Source organism: Lactuca sativa, chromosome 1, assembly GCF_002870075.4.
Source record: "Lactuca sativa cultivar Salinas chromosome 1, Lsat_Salinas_v11, whole genome shotgun sequence".
Lineage (NCBI taxonomy): Eukaryota > Viridiplantae > Streptophyta > Magnoliopsida > Asterales > Asteraceae > Lactuca > Lactuca sativa.
The window spans coordinates 123,510,258-123,528,357 of NC_056623.2; the positions used below are offsets into that span (position 1 = coordinate 123,510,258).

The 18,100-nt window shown below is 35.1% G+C and overlaps 2 protein-coding genes across 2 annotated transcripts in view; one reads left to right on the forward strand and one right to left on the reverse strand.

The window, feature by feature from the left end:
* The first annotated feature begins 2,272 nt into the window (after nt 1-2,272).
* LOC111901547 (receptor-like protein kinase FERONIA) lies at nt 2,273-2,977 on the forward strand. The gene has a single exon (XM_023897412.1). It carries the CDS (start codon nt 2,273-2,275, stop codon nt 2,975-2,977), a length of 705 nt encoding a protein of 234 aa, XP_023753180.1.
* Nucleotides 2,978-9,393: 6,416 nt separating this feature from the next.
* Nucleotides 9,394-18,100, reverse strand: part of LOC111901542 (probable serine/threonine-protein kinase PBL22) — a 9,412-nt gene continuing 705 nt past the window's right edge. Inside the window, exons 3-9 of the mRNA XM_023897408.3 lie at nt 17,404-17,504; nt 12,776-12,857; nt 11,753-11,856; nt 11,169-11,287; nt 11,000-11,093; nt 9,866-10,912; nt 9,394-9,740 (exon numbers count right to left, since the gene is read on the reverse strand). Of these exons, the coding sequence (XP_023753176.1) occupies nt 9,714-9,740; nt 9,866-10,912; nt 11,000-11,093; nt 11,169-11,287; nt 11,753-11,856; nt 12,776-12,857; nt 17,404-17,504 (1,574 nt within the window). The 3' untranslated portion in view covers nt 9,394-9,713. The remainder of the gene's footprint in view (nt 9,741-9,865; nt 10,913-10,999; nt 11,094-11,168; nt 11,288-11,752; nt 11,857-12,775; nt 12,858-17,403; nt 17,505-18,100) is intronic.

Sequence of the window (18,100 nt, forward strand, 5' to 3'; positions counted from 1 at the left end):
ATTAACGTCATTAAACAAATACGTGATATACTGAACATAATACATACATATCTTTTGTATGTAAATGTGTGTATTTATTTGTATTTGTATATAGAAAATAACTTTCATTTATATTATATAAAAAAAAGGAATAATAAAGTTGTAAATGAGTAGTGGGTTCTAACGATCCATGTCTGTGTATGTAAGTTTATGTTATGTATAAGTAGTCGAAAACAAAACAATCAAAGTATAATGATGTTGTGAAAAAAATGTAACGATAAAAATGACATTAGACCCTTGAAAAATAAAAAATAAGAAAAAACTGTAGGTATTCCGTAGGTAAATACCTACGGATAAAGGCTATCCGTAGGTAATCTGTAGGTATTTACCTACGGATTACCTACGGTTTTTTTTATTTTCTATTTTTGAAGGTGTAATGTCATTTTTTTCGTTTCATTTTTTTCAGAACATCAATATACTTTGATTGCTTTGTTTTCACAAAGTTATCCATCATATAAATATATGTAGAAGAATGTGAATCATTAGAACTCATTACTATATATGATACAAAAAAGCTATTTAATTATGTTTGTTTTTGAGCCACAATTAACGTCATTAAACAAATACGTGATATATTGAATATAATACGTACATATCTTTTGTATGTAAATGTGTGTATTTATTTTGTATTTTTGTATAGAAAATAACTTTCATTTATATTATATAAAAAAATAATAAAGTTGTAAATGAGTAGTGGGTTCTAACGATCCATACCTGTGTATGTAAGTTTATGTTATGTATAAGTTGTTGAAAACAAAACAATCAAAGTATAATGATGTTGTGAAAAAAATGTAACGATAAAAATGACATTAGACCCTTGAAAAATAAAAAATAAGAAAAAAACTGTAGGTAATCCGTAGGTAAATACCTACGGATTACCTACGGATAAAGGCTATCCGTAGGTAATCTGTAGGTATTTACCTACGGATTACCTACGGTTTTTTTTTTTTTTTGAAGGTGTAATGTCGTTTTTTTTTTCGTTTCATTTTTTTCAGAACATCAATATACTTTGATTGCTTTGTTTTCACAAAGTTATCCACCACATAAACTTAAATACAAACTTATGCATCATTAGAACATATTACTATATATATATATATATATATATATATATATATATATATATATATATATATATATATATATATATATATATATACAGAAAATTAGCTATGTTTGTTCTTAAGCCATAATTAACATCATTAAACAAATACATGATATACTAAATATAAAGTTGTTGGTATTTCATAGTTATTTTATAGCTATTTTCTTTTGTTGGTTGTTTGTAGCAATTTTGTAGCTAATTACCTACGAAATACTTACAGGCTTACTTTCGTCGCTATTCCGTAACTATTCTGTAGCTAATTACCAACGGAATACTTACGGATGCGCGTCCGTTGTTATTCCGTAGGTATTCTGTAGCTATTCCGTTACTAACTTAGGGCATCCATTCTGTAGGAATTCTGTTGGTATTATGTAGGTAGTTACCTACGGAAATATTCCGTAGTTACTTTTCTGTGGCAAAACCCTTTGTTTTCTAGTAGTGGTAGCTTATATGATTTAATTTTTATTTGGCTGGTTGGATAAATTAAACCTGCAAAACTGGTATGTTAATTTTCTGGATTGTGTTTTGTGATTCTTACTAAATTAAGTCTTAGGCTAGAGACTGAGATTATTCAAGACATTGTTAGGGATGTCAACCATATATTACGCAGATCCATAAGAAGTCCTCTGCCTCTAGACCTGAGGTTTCATCCCGAGGTTAGTTTCTGAAATTGGTTATATAGGTATGTTTGATACATATTAGTTCAATATTAAATAGTCAAGGTCATGTATCATATCTCAGATGGAGCAGCCAAACCACCATGAAATCCCCCTCCAAGCCATAAAAAATTGTGCGGATGATTTCAACAAAAGAAACATCATCGGGAGGGGTGGATACGGAAGTATCTATAAGGGAATCCTCACCTGGGGGTATCATGTAAACAAGACAGTTGCTGTAAAACAGCTACATGTCACTAGGGGTGAAGGTAACAAGGGGTTCCAGCAGGGGCGGATGCAGGATTTCATAGTAGGGGTTGCATGTGAAGATTAGGGGTTGCACGATAGTAGAAAAAATAAAAAATTTTAAAAATTTCGAAAATTTTTCCATTGCGGCCGGAAAATTTAGGGGTTGCCGGTGTCACCCCGGAACCCCCCTAAATCCACCCCTGGGTTCCAGACTGAGCTGAAAATGCTTTCACAGTATCAGCACGAGAACATTGTAACCCTTATAGGGTTTTGTGATATTAATGACAAGATGATCCTTGTTTATGAATACGCAATCCATGGAAGCCTTGACACACATTTACATAACCCTTCAGCTGGACTTTCATGGCCACAACTCCTCAATATATGCATTGACGTTGCTTCTGCATTGGATTATCTTCATAATCACGTGGCAGAAAAACATAGAATAATACATCGTGATATAAAAAGCGCGAATATTTTGTTAGACGACAATTGGAATGCAAAACTTGCGGATTTTGGGCTCGCTACAATAGGTCTAACAAATCAACAAAACACCTTTGTGATCACTAACCCTGCTGGCATGCCGGGTTATTATGACCCACAATACGAAAGAACAGGTTTATTAACAAAAGAATCAGATGTCTACTCATTTGGAGTAGTTTTGTTTGAAGTTTTGTGTGGAAGGTTGGCTTGTGTTGTAAATTACCATGATGAGCGGCGATTCCTTCCCCATTTGGCCAGAACCTGCTACAAAAATGGAGAGATAAATAAGATTATTGATCCAAGAATAAGGGAAGACATCAACCCAAGAACATTGCTCAAGTTTTCAGCTGTTGCTTATCAATGCTTGCAAGAAACTCGGGAAGAACGACCTACAATTGGTGAGGTTGCATTCCAACTAAAGGAGGCCATGAAAATACAAGTATGAACTTCCCTATTATCAAAGTTTTAGTATTAATTGGTTTTTCATCAAATTCATGAATATGGACATATTTTAAGAGGGATAAGGTCTAGATATAAATACATAACTCACTGACCCATCATTAATTTGTTCTTTTTAATTGTTGGAAGATGAGATCCTTCGATAAGTTACACCTTTGAGGGAATTGGAATAAGGTGTGGTAGATATCCTAAACAGACGCCATGGAACTCCGTGCTTGATATTCCCCTTGTTGATTTTGTTTTATGTTGTTGGACTATTTTATGATCAGTGACATCGATGTTTTTTTTCATCTTTATCTTTAGTTTATAACGTTTTTTTTTTTAATTTTTTTTTTATTTTCCTGTCTTAATGTACAAATTCTGTTTATTTTTTCTTCATTATTCAAATCTATTTTATCTAATAAGAACTATGTAACATGTAGAAACATGACGTGTCTGAAACTCAATGAAATGACTATAATACTGATGGACAAAGCTGTTGGGATTAAGAAGCAACTCAACAAACACAAAATATATATGATTATAAGATGTAAACATTAAACAAGAACACAAGGGTTTAAGTGGTTTATTTGGTCATAGTAATCAAAGTAGTCCATTGTAGAACTAAAGAAAGATTTTATTGGTAAACTTTTCACATGCTCTACTTTTAGTCTTTTACAATAAGTGCAACTATTTATTGTGTCGTGGTTAGAAGTATCGAAATCTAGCATTGAAGGGGTAATAAAGTTCATTGCTTGGATGCACAAAATATTAAAATAAAAGGAGGTTATGTATTATTAACTAAAACCGGAAATAATTACTAGAATTAAAGTTGCATAAAATTATAATTTATTGAAATTTAATTAATAAAAAGCGAGCTCAGTTCTCAGTACTAGAAAGCACTATGATAATCAAAAGTGTGTGGCAGAATAGAATGTCATCTCTTATAAAAATTGAAGGATTTACAACACACGTTTTAACGTGTCCTAAAATTAACCATTGTTTTATAAATTTCTAGGTAGCATGTCCTCCTTAATAGCTAGCGGGAAAAGAAATCTCCAAAAATTAAAAACCCCCCACCTTGTTTCTCTCAACATTTGTTTATATCTTTCATCTTCTATCTTTACAAAATCGACAAGACTTTCGTCTTTACCCACCTCCGACCCTTCTCTTTCATTTTTCTATTTTTTTCCTTTCGTTCTTCGCGGCCAAACAACAGATAAGGTTATTCCTTGAACGATCACATGGATTGGGTTTAAAAGGCTTTAGCGATGTCCAACTCGTCATTGAGAATGGTGGTCTCATTGTTTCTTTATGCAAACACAAAACCTAAGTTTTACTTTAGATTTTAATCTTCCAAGTATCCCTTGTTTAGTTCCTTGGAGGATCTAATCTTCTTATTCATCTGGGAGGATCTCATCTTCCGGTTCATCGTGGACAGATCTAATCTTGCAACTAACAATGAATTAAAACAAATGAGATGTCATTAACAAGTGTAATTTTATATATAGATAATCTTTTTTCCTCATCTTAAAAACATATCTATATTGATGAAATTGATAAAAATGGTATTCAAACTTACTTCAATTTTCATGGCTTCCTTGAGCTGCAACACAAGCTCATAAATTGTAGGTATGTCTTCTCAAGTTTCTTCCAAGCATTAATATGCAATGGCTGAAAACTTGAACGACACTTGTCGTTTAGTATCTTTTCTTATTCTGTGATCAATAATATTGCGTAGCTCTCCATTTTTGTAGCAAGTTTGGGGCAAATGATTGAGGAATTGGCGCTCGTCATGGTAACTGGAAGCACGCACCAACCTTACACACAGAACCTCAAACAAAAAACTACACCAAAGGAAAAGATATCTGATTCTTTCGTTAAGAAACCTGTTTTTTCATATTATGGATCATAATAGCCATGTGTGCCGGCAAGGTTAGGGATCACAAATCTGTTCTGCTGATTTGCTAGACCTATCCTAGACAACCCAAAATCAACAAGTTTTCCGTTCCAATTCTCTGCCAACAAAATGTTGGCACTTTTGATATAATGATGTATTAGTCGGTGTGTCTCTGCTATGCGATTGTGAAGATAGTCCAATGCAGAAACAACATCAATGTATATTTTCAAGAGACATAGCCATAACAGTGTAACTGCCGTTGAAGTGTCACATAAATATATGTTGAAGCTTCCAAGCCTTGCATATTCATATACAAGAATCATCTCCTTGTTATCATCACAAAATCCCCATAAGGGTTATAATGTTATCATGTTGATAATGTGAAAGCATCGTGAGCTCGGTGTGGAACTCCTTATTACCTTGCAACCCAGAGACATCTAGACGTTTTACCGCAACTACCTGGTTTACGTGATCATCCCAGGAAAGGATTCCCTTATATATAGATCCTTCTGTATGCACCTCTCCTGATGACATTTATTTCATTGAAGTCTTGGGTACAACTATTTACGTCCTTGAGGGGGATTTTAGGTTTGTTTGGCTGATTCATCCGGGACATAACACGATTTCTTGAGTTAACCTTTAAACGTTTTACCAGGTCTTGATCTGAACTATCAGGGTCGAGTGAAAGTATACTGCGAGTATACATGTTTGCAACCTGTGTGTGCATTCAATATCTATACACATATACAATTCACTAGATATAAGCAATCATCAAATGAATCACTTGAAGGAAGAGAGATATCCAACATTTACCTCAACCTAGAACCGTAACTAAAATGATCAAACCCTAATTCAAGTGGTCAAAAAGAACCGAATAAAAATCAAACATTTTATTAATTAAGTACAAAATAGATAAAACGTGACAGAAACACAACTCAAAAACCAAGCCTAATGATTACACACTAAATTAGTTGTGGCTGTGTGAAACTGAAATCTAAGGGTTTACAACCTAACATGGTTAAAAAAATCAAAATCATTAAATTAATGTATAATTAATAAATCTGACTAAACAAAAGCAACAAGTCAATCGTGTTCTATGAATCATTGATATTTGTCAAAAATCGCTAGAAATTTGCTAAACGTTCGTGTGTAGTAACTAGGTATTCGTCTAAGGTAAATATGTAGTATTTATAGGAACAATTAACATCCGATAAGTAGTCAAAGATTTACATGACCGTGTAATGGGAAACACGATCATGTTACTTATAAAAATGATTTGCCTATCTAAATAAATGAATTATATTTCCATTTTAAGACCTGAGGTGATTTACACGAGTATGTAAAGCAAAACACGATCGTGTAATATGGTCAAGTAACATCATCAAGGTATGTGCGGGTGATTTTAAGGTCATAAAATATCTGCAAAGTAAAAACATGATCGTGTAAATGGAAACATGATCGTCTAAATTTGTCGAGGACTTTTTAGCTCAAAATAATGGCCCATCAGTTCCTTGGATACTTACAATCATATAAGTAGAAAGAAAATAGTGTAACTCGTTTTTCATACAATTTGGACTTAATTCTTCAGTTAAAGCAACTTTCATCCACTCCCCAACTTCATTAAGTAATTCCCTACTACGGGTATGCTCCTATGCTTCCTTAAGGTCATCCTCAAATCTTAGTATCCTCGTCCCAGTCCAATTTACCCTCAGAAACATATCAAAAGTATAGGGCATTCTATAAATAAAACAATACATACGTATTTTATCGAAATAGAAAAGGGAAATCACCACAACCTTGTAAGATAATCATAATAAAAATGTGCTAAAAGATACATATATAATGCCTCTAACAATGTTTGAACTAATTCTTATATAATAAACATATGGACCTATAGGAAAACTTGGTTTTCAAAAAACTAGATGACTAGACATTTCTCTTCTGCCAAAACTTCTCCTCACTCTCTACTACATGCGACCTTTGTTCAACATCAACCCCTGTTCTCAGAACCACTATTATCTTAACTTTAATCTTAGAACCGTAATCTATGTTCTAAACAACAAAAAATGTTCTCTGAACCACAACCTCTATTATAGAAACCTATATCCTTGGAACCTCTATTCTCGAAACCTCTATCCTTGGAACCTCTATTCTCGGAACCTATATCCTTGGAACCTTGATTTTCATATCAAACATCACATCTCAACAATCTCCCACTTGGAGGCTGACCGAAACTTTGTTTCCGTCCAAACAACATAACCTCTATATCATTCTCTATAGTCCTCAGCTACCGGAAGGCTAGTTGATGCTATACATAACTTCAATTTTTTTTCACCACCTTCATATACATGTATGCATGAATAATAAGGATTCAAATCTTTTTTACACTAAACACTCGTTCCTTCTCCTGCTTTTAAGCTTTCTTCTTTATCTTTAACTCTCCATTCTTTATTCAAGTTCTTTATGTGGTATAATCGAGATGCCAAACCATAAGTTTTTATTTGAATTCCAGGAGTTCCATCACCAAAATAAAGTTACAACATGATTCAGGTTGTGAGATTTATTGCCGTAATTGTTATGTCTTCGTTTTGGCACTTTTTTGCGACATTTAGGTAGTAATCACGGCTCAACTCCTCAATGCATCTATCTTCTTTCACCAAAATTTATTTCTTCAACTTTTATTTATCAATCACTTGTCTCCCTTTCTCCATAAGCTTTTTTTTCTACTTCTCCGAGTGAGATAAATCCTCACTTATGTGATGTCAACTCCTCACCATTTTGTTTCCCAAATTTTTACCATAACACTAATACAAACCTATCTTTTGGTGACGGTTTTGGAAAATAATGATGGGTTTTATGCTATACATCAATCCTATGGTGCACATGCAAAACTCTAAAACTTTGGATCTAGGTTTCTCTATTTTACATGCAATTAATCCAAGACTTAAGAACCCTAGATCTAGCATACAATAATCGAATTAACATATAAACTAGGGTTTATATATTACCTTTCTTGTTATGTAGTAATAACAAGATGAATCCTTCTTGTAATTGACTTATGAAAGCCTAGTGCCTCAAGTGTTGCACATCTAATGGAGTCACAAACACCACTAAGAAACTAGATGAACAAGAGAGAGGAAGAGAGCTCCAAAAACGTCCAGGAACTTCTAGGAAATCATTAGCCACGTTTTTGGAGTCCTAGGGGTATCTTTTATACTTAGGTTATTAGGGTTTTGAACCAGGAAACCCTAATCTGACTGCTTATGCCCTAAGCAGCTCATTGGCTCCTTCCTTAGAGGCCTTGGACGAAATCTTATAGGCTTCCCCATAAATTTCGTCCACCCAACTCTATGGAGTCCATCGGCCCAATTGCAACTATCAGTGATTTGCAATATCAGTCCCCTTTATTTATTAATCTCTTTTAACCAACAAATTAATTCCAAATTAATTTCTAATCAATACTAATTAAATAATATGATTTCTCTTAATATATTATTCTCATAATATATTAATAAATCATAATTAATCTTCTTTCTTCATAATTCATCCTACAAGTTGCTATGGTGAAGGCAACCCAAAAGGACCATGCTCATAATCGGGTCAAGTACATACCAAAATAGTTATGGGTTTAGACACCTAATCCAACAAATAGGATGGTGTCGGTTTTCATATTTCTCGTCACTATAGGTCATAAACTAATTTCAATGATTGTTTCCATGACGGTTTAGTTAACACATCAAATCAATAACAACTCTTTCATTAAGCATTTCCCAAACATTTTAAGAACTTTTGAAGCATCTTACAATATAATTAAGTCCTTAATAGTTAAGTGCTTATCAATTCAATCCTTAACAAGTCATTTAACACTTTGTAAGCAGCACATCAAATCAATTGTCACTCTTTGTTAAGCATTTTCCAAGAATATTAAGACTTTTCATAGGATATGAACATGAAAAACATCTCCCGAATAGGCACATTCCAATTAAGCTTATTAAGACAACTCAATAGCTATTAAGAAGAGCTAAGAACCTAAGAGAGAGGTTGCAGAGGTTGCAGGTGGTAGGTTGTGGCCGGAGGTGGTTCACGGTGATGTTGATTGAAATCCAAGGTGGCTGCCTTCGTCACCAAAGATAGCATGTAGTTCATAATGGTGCCATAATGCATGTGAGTCATGGCGGTGGTTGTTAAACAAGTTCTAGTGGTCGGCGGCAGGTTGGTGTGGTGACTTGTGGCGTCGGTGGTCATTGTCGGTGATTAGATCATCTGAGATGGATCATAGAGAGACTGGAGTTGTTTATACAGTAAAAGAGGGGAGAATATGATCTAATGGTCTTAGGTTTTAGCAGTGCTTGAAGTTGATTATGGAAGAAAGTTTTTGTGGTCTTTTATTTTTCGGGTATTAGCAGCAACAAGGTCACAACTATTGATATCACCACAAATGATGGTGTACGAGACGAGATGTCAGCCGTTGGATTGAGAAATCTAAACAACGGATACGGTTCTTCCTTGAACGATAACATGGATTGGGCTTAAAAGGCTTTAGCGGTGAAAACGACAATTTGTCGCCACTATAGCTGAGATTTCTTGTAGTGTATAATACAAACTAATAAAAAATTAATAAATTTTGTGTTAAATATGTAAACAAGCAATTGTTAATCTTATCAATTCTTTTTACTTTGTATTCCGATGTCCAACTCATCATAGAGAATGGTGGTCTCATTGTTTCTTTATGCAACCAAAAAACCTAAGTTTTACTTTGGATTTTAATCTTCCAAGTATTCCTTGTTTAGTTCCTTGGAGGATCTAATCTTCTAATTCATCTGGGAGGATCTCATCTTCCGGTTCATCTTGGAGAGATCTCATCTTGCAGCTAACAATAAATTGAAACAAATGAGCCGTCATTAACAAGTGTAATTTTATGTAGATAATCTTTTCTCCGTATCTTAAAAACATATCTATATCGATGGAATTGATAAAAATGGTTTTCAAACTTACTTGAATTTTCATGGCCTCCTTTAGCTGTAACACAACCTCAGAAATTGTAGGTCGGTCTTCCCGAGTTTCTTGCAAGCATTGATATGCAATGGCTGAATACTTGAACAAAGCTTGTGGTTTAATATCTTTGCTTATTCTCTTATCAATAATATTTTCTAGCTGTCCATTTTTGTAGCAGGTTCTGGCCAAATGATGGAGGAATCGGCGCTCGTCATGGTAACTAGAAACACACGCCAGTCTTCCACACAAAACCTCAAACAAAACTACACCAAAGGAAAAGACATCTGACTCTTTCGTTAAGAAACCTGTTTTTTCGTATTGTGGATCACAATAGCCATGTGTGCCAGCAGGGTTAGAGATCACAAATGTGTTTTGTTGATTTGCTAGACCTATCCTAGACAACCCAAAATCAGCAAGTTTTGCATTCCAATTCTCTACCAACAAAATGTTGGCGCTTTTGATATCACGATGTATTATTCGGTGTTTTTCTGCTATGTGATTGTGAAGATAGTCCAATGCAGAAGCAACATCAATGCATATTTTCAGGAGTTGTAGCCATGACAGTCTAACCACCATTAAAGTGTCACATAAATATGTGTCGAGGCTTCCATGCCTTGCATATTCATATACAAGAATCATCTCCTTGTTATCATCACAAAACCCTATAAGTCTTACAATGTTATCGTGTTGATACTGTGAAAGCATCGTGAGCTCGGTGTGGAACTCCTTATTACCTTGTAACCCATAAACATCTAAACGTTTTACAGCAACTATCTGATTTACATGATCAGCCCAGGAGAGGGTTCCCTTGTAGACCTTTCCGTATCCACCTCTCCCGATGACATTTCTGTCATTGAAGTTTTGGGTACAACTCTTTACGGCCTCCAGGGGGATTTTGGGTTTGTTTGGCTGATTCATTCGTGACATGACACGAATTCTTGAGCTAACATTTAAACGTTTTACTAGGTCTTGATCTGAACTTTCAGGGTCGAGCGAAAGTATACTGCGAGTATACATGTCTGCAAGCTGTGTGTGTGTTTTCAATATCTATACACATATACACAGTAGCAATTCACCAGATATAAGCAATCATCAAATGAATCTATAGAAGGAAGAGAGATATCCAGCATTTACCTCAACTTCCACGTCGACAGATTGTTCCAGACAGACAGCCCTCAAAACCTCAAACAGAACAGCCTCAGTTTGATAAGCTTTTGTGAGACGGGTACTGACATTAGAAGTAAATATCTGCAATCAGGAATACAAGGCAAAATGAAAATAAGACAACCAAGAAGATGATTACCGATCAACATTGTCAGCATTTTGCAATCTTTGAATGTAGTTTTCATAATAATGCCAATAAAAGGCCTGCATTCCATTAGCATCTCTGTTTCTTTGTCTTCCTGTTGCTTCTACGTCTTGCTGAATAGAATACAAAGATGGAGTTCATAATATTAGGAATTAAAGTAAAAAATGATGCAGCCGCCATTTATGCACTTGCTCAATTTCATAAGGAAAACTAATATTGAAAAACAATTGATGAACAAGACTGACATAATTTTCAACATTCTTGGAATGCACCAATTAAACGTTTTAGAAAGATCTATAGTATATAATACTTCATAGGAAAGCAAGGCCATGTTGACATCCATCAACACCGTTTTTCGAAAATTCCAATTAATGGAAGAAACACTTTTGTGATATGAAATTGTAGTCCAGAATGAGACTTTATTCCCCTAACAAACTTCTTTCCTTCTTTGTTTTAAATAAACATGCCAAAAAGAACAGTGAACACAAAATTGCACATAAATGCTCAGCTCAAGAACAAGAAAAAGTGTGTAGCGAATAATCAGAGCACAAAATATGGAAAGGGAATAAAGGATGCACCTTTTTGAGCCCACGAATCAGGGCAGTTTTGAATTGATGAACACTACCACCACCACTTGATAGTGGATCTCGTTTGTGAGCTTTCTGAAGGGCATACACTCGACCTGATGAAATAGTTTACCTAAATTAAGTTAATTTATTCCTTAAGAAAGTAGGCACTCACATTTAATACACACTCCAATGCATGGAAGCGCCCGGCATAGCCTTTATAAAATTAACACTGATTGTCATACAATTTATCAAAACACCACATCATGCTCCTGATTGATAATTTCAAATTTTCATTTACATGAATTCATTCCTCCTTTTGATTTGGGCTTCAGAAACTTGATGATGCTTGATTTGGAATTGGAGCCAGAAAATGTTTTCCATTTTCCTAATTACAAACTGAGTAAGCCTTCCCTGTTGAATATTCCTCTGTATAACTTTTATTTGATGCAAATTAAAAGATATATGTACAGATTCTATACACACATATAGAGTACACTTTTTTACATTAAATTATTACTTATGCCCTCATAAAGAATAACTCTCAACTCTCATAGCGTTTCACTCTATAAAGTATGGTTTCTATAAAATTTTGCAACAAGGTAACTCATGGAAAATGCTATTCAAATTAGTTTCTCTCTGTGTGTGATCATCAATTCAAAAGTGTTGGTTTTATTTGAAGCTAAGACATGATGTAGACCTTTATGACATAACTCAGTAAGGATAATCAACAATACATGATACAATAAAGGCTTCAAGCATGAAAATACAGACCAACAATGATGCCCAACTTAATGTTTTTGTATTCCACCATTCCTAATTTTCATACTAACCACAATAGTGACATGATGATATTTCTACACCTTACACCACTACGGATAAAATGAAATATAAAACGACTTTTTCTCAAATGATAACATGGAAACATGGTCAAAATAGCTTATACCAAAGCAATAACAAAAGGTTGTCAAACCCATTCATCCTACGTACAACCAAACACAAAACAAACAGCTACAAACAGAAATAGGGACTTACAAAGGTAGGCAGCCCTTGGGTTGCTCGATTCAACTTTATCAGCATATAAAGATAAAAACCCTGGTCCAGCCGCCCATGGAAGCTACAAGAAAAAAAAAGTTTCAACACATTTTAGGCATGACTGAAAGTTCAGTTGGTTGAAAAGGGTTGAGGACTATGTGCAATAGACTACCCACACTATACATGTTCCACCTCTGAAACTTTTTTCTGTTGATGCTTATGGAACAGAATTTCATGTCATAAGTTTATATTTATCCTGGTAGAAGGAGCTAAACGGAAGTACTAGAAATTTTGGTTTGCAGTGTTTACGTAATAAGATTTTGTGCTTTATTTTGTATTAGGTTTTATATTAGCCTATTAGCTAGAAAACCTTAATTAGCTAGTCTATATACTATGTCTTTTTCTTTCATTGTATTTTGTACTTCTTATATGATAATAGTAGGGAACCCTAGCCATTCTATGTCTTGTTAGTTTACATGGTATCAGAGTTCGTTTGATCATCTTTATTTTTATTTTGGGGGGCAAATGTGTATGGTTTTCTTACTTGTTTATGTATTCCGTTTAATTTGATTTGTTCGTTTTGTCGATTTCGAGGGTCGCTTCGTCTGTTTGTTTTGTTGATTTCAAGTTATTGATTATTGCTGATGTTATTTGTATTTACTGCTGTTTTGGATATTCTCGTTTGACAGATATTGAAATATGGCCCCGAGAGATGATTCTCTTCGGTCCAATAGTATCCAACATGATGACAACAACTATACCTATTGGAGTTATGTTATGAAGAATTTCTTGTGAGGCAAGACTATGTGGGGGATTGTTACGGGTGACACGAAGAAACCAACAGATGAAAAGGCTGCAAACGATTCAGCCTTACTGGATTGATGGGAGACTGATAACTCCAAGATCATTACTTCGATTAATAATTTTGTTATCCAGTCTATTAGTAATCGGTTGACGAAGTATGACACAACAATGGAGGTTTGGGATCACTTGGCTAGGTTGTATACTCAATCTAACTTTGCAAAGCAGTATCAGTTAGAGTTTGATATTTGAGCCCTCCAACAGAACAATCTTAGTGTTTAGGAATTTTATGCAACTATGTCGGATTTGTCAGATCAGTTGGCTCTTACCGAACCTAATGCGTTGAAGGCTTTTAATCCTTATATTGATAGAAGGGAAGAGCAACATATGGTTCAGTTCTTGATGGCATTACGGTCAGATTTTGAAGGCTTGTATGGATCAATCTTGCATCGTACATATCTTCCCATTGTTAATTCGGTTGTTCACGAGGTGATTGTTGAAAAAACTCGTATCAAGTCCATTGGTGAAAAAGGTCCCAAGATAGCCACTCATGTTCTCTTTTTGGTTTCACAACGACCTTAGTCTTCAAACCAGAATCGCCCCAAAGTTGCATTTGATGAGTGTGCTTTCTATAAGAAGAAGAACCATTGGAAAGCAAATTGTCATTTCCTGACAAGGGAAATCAGCAGCAACAACAAAAGAGATCACCAACACAGTCTTAGTCACGTCCCTCGTTTCCATCTTTTAGGCCACCATAGTATGTTGTTGTTGCACATTTAGTTATGAATGAGACAAACTCTACACCACCATCAGCCTTGGATGCTTAGACTTGTTACACGTGGATTTACTTTATGAAGCGCAAGTCTGACTTTTTCACCATATATAGTGACTTCAGAGCTCTTTTCAAGACTCAACACTCTGCTGTCATAAAATGTTTTCAATGTGATTTAGGAGGGGAATTTACCTCCAATGATTTTAAACAGTTATTGGCATCTGATGACATTGTGAATCGGTCATTCTGTACAAACACCCCAGTAAATGGTGTTGAAGAAAGGAAACATCAACATCTCCTAGAAGCTGCAAGATGCTTGCTACTTTCTGCTCAAGTTCCCAATATGTTTTGGGGAGAAGTTGTTCATATCGCCACTTATGTTATTAATCGCATTCCTATTGCACACACTTTGGGGAAGTCTCCTTATGAAATGTTGTTTGGGCAGCTTCCAAATTATTCTTCCTTACGAATTTTTGGGTGTACCTATATTGTGTTGAAGCCTCATGTAGAGAGATAAGTTGTCCTCAAAATCAGCCCTTTGTGTATTTTTGGGATACTGTATTGGTCAGAAAGGTTACCGGTGTTATGATCCATCAAATCAAAAGTTGTATGTCTCTCGTAATGTCACTTTTTTGGAGCACATTTTGTTCTATAGCATTCCTGTTTAGTTATATGATGCAACCCGAGAGGAGCTTCGTACTATTGATCCGTTTAACATTGACATTGATGATCCACCACCTGTTCCTAATACACCACCTTTTGCTAATCAACCACCTGCTATTGATCCACCATCTGTTGCTGATCCTTTGCTTGCATATCATCAAGATCCTCCACCATTGAGGTCTTATCGTAATAAGAAGTCCACAAAGCTTCCTGAATTTGTCTTTTCCTCTTACTCACCACTATTTGCCTCATTTATTGCTAATGTACATCGTCTCTCTGAGCCAACATCCTATAAATAGGCCATTTCTGATCCTCTTTGGCAGACGGCTCTGGTTGAGGAACTTATAGCTCATTATCAGACTCATACGCAGGATCTGGTTCCTCTTCCGCTTCAGAAGCACACAATTGGTTTTCGTTAGGTATATAAAATCAAAATAAATTCTGATGGATCCGTTGAGCGTTATAAAGCCAGACTTGTGGCGAAAGGGTACTCATAAAAGTATGGTATGGATTATGAGGAGACTTTTGCTCTTGTTGCAAAAACGATGATTTTTTGCACATTGTTTGCAATTTCTTCCATTCGTCAATGGAAGATTTATCAGCTCGAAGTCAAGAATGCGTTCTTGAATGGTGATCTTCATGAGTAAGTACACATTTCTCTCCCCCCCCCCCCCCTGCTATTGCTTACCAACCAGGTGAAGTTTCTTGACTTCGAAAGGCACCATATGGCCTCAAACAATCCCCTCGTGCTTGGTTTGAGAAATTTTCTATGGTAATTACTTCGCTTGGTTTTAAACCATGTAACCATGACTCGTCTCTATTTGTCCGATGTATGAGAACAGGTCAGATTATTCTTTCCTTATATGTCGATAACATGATTATTACTGGTGATGATCATGATGGTATAGAGTCTTTAAAACATGATTTGGCTCACCGTTTTCTATGAAAGACTTGGGTCTGCTACGTTATTTCTTAGGGATTGAAGTTGCTCAATCTCCAAAGGGTTATATTTTATCTCAAACGTAGTATATTTAATATTTGTTTGAATGAACATGACTCACGGATAATCGGACAATTGATATGCCTATATAGATTAATGCAAAGTCTCCAACTAATGGTGTTCCCTATTAGATCGAAGTCTTTATCATACCATTGTAGGGAGTTTTGTCTACCTGACTATCACTAGACCAGATATTGCTCATGTAGTTCATGTGGTTACCCAGTTTGTCAATGCCCCTCTACGGTTCATTAGGGAACTGTTCTTCGTATTTGAGATATCTTCATGGTACTCAGTTCCGCACCCTTGTGTTTCCATGTACATCCTCTCATGAGTTGCATGCCTATAGTGATGCTAATTAGGATAGTGATATTTATGATCGTAAGACCACTATTGGGCATTGTGTTTTTCTTTGAGATTCATTGATATAATGGAAGAGTACGAAAAAATATGTTGTCTCTCGTTCTTCTATAGCATCTGAGTATCGAGCCATCGCTATCGCCACTTGTGAGATTGTTTGGTTGAGATGGCTTCTTGCAGATATGGGTGTTCACATCTCTCAACCTACCCTTTTGCAATGTGACAACGAGAGTGCGATAATGATTGCCAAGAATTCACTGTTTCATGAGCGCACAAAAAACATTGAGATTGATTTCCATTTCACACGACATCATCTCCAGAAGGACATTATCTCCCTCCCTTATGTTCCTTCCACCTTGCAGATTGTTGATATTCTTACGAAGCCTTTGACTGCTCCTCGATTTCATTTTCTATGTGACAATCTCTCAATGCTTATTGAGGTTGCATTGTGAATTTGATGGGGATGTTAGCTTAATAAGATTTTGGGCTTTATTTTGTATTAGGTTTTATATTGGCCCATTAGCTAAAAAACCCTAATTAGCTAGTCTATATATTATGTCCTTTGTTTTCATTGTATTTTGTAATTCTCATTTGATAATAATATGAAACCCTAGTCGTTGTATGTCTTGTTAGTTTACATGCAGAATAGACCTCCCACACTACATTTCCTCGGTTGCTAAACTTTCCTTGTCTTTGGAACTTGTGTTAGTTAAATGTGTAGAATACTTTTGTCCATGTAACCTGTGAGTGGAAATATAAATGCAATTTGGTACTTGGGTTAATGGCCCAAGGAATTTTCTTGTAAAAGAACTTCAAACATCTGAATTCTTTGATTCTATGAATCAAGTAAGATCTATTGAACTTTTCGTCATCAAACTTATTTCCTTTGTTGATCTAGATAAAGATTTTAACATGAAGCAATTACTCAAAATTTGCTCAACAATTCTCACCATCAAAGTGTTGGTGTCTTTCAAATTGCTCAGAAATAGTTAAGGCAGAAAAATACTTTAGTGTGGAACCAAAGAGAACACATACCTTTTCAAGGCGACGAATTAGGGCAGTCTTAAATAGACAAACACCAACACCATTTGATGATGGATCAAGTATGTGAGCTTTCTCAAAGGCATAGAACCGACCTGATTATGTATAAAAAAAGTTTCATGATGCCACTACATGTTAGTAAACAAACAGAGACCACACAACATTTAAGTATACAGAAAGTTATGCTTCAGTGATATACTTTTTCCACTATATAATCACTCCTATATGTTCTAAAATATTTATTTGATAAAATAGGAGCTCTGCCTTTGGCAGATTTGCACTCGTTGCCAAAACAACTATCAGCCGACATAATGATGAGGAAATTTTTGAAACCTTACTTTCTTATGGTAAAGATCTTTCTTCATCTATTTTTACAAGGAGAAGAGGGGTGATATCCCACAAATTATTTGATTTCTTGTTGAAATGTCTTGGGCTAATAATAAGGTTCATTTAGTATTTAGGAGAGTGGCCACTTTTTGTAGACCCTTCAATGCTATCACAGTCTTAAGGAGTGACTCTCTCAATTGAGAGGTCATGGTTCAAGTCTCACTAGGAGATATAACTGTTGTTTAGGATTAGATTAGAAATAGGATAATATGCGGTTTCAAAAATAAAAAATACAATTATTATAGGTTATCAAACAATTTACCAACTCAAATCAACATTTCTCCCGACAAACATGTCATTTACA

What these genes read in the sequence shown, in the direction of transcription:
- LOC111901547 (XM_023897412.1), top strand. Translation starts at nt 2,273, where the DNA reads ATGCTTTCACAGTATCAGCACGAGAACATTGTAACCCTTATAGGGTTT.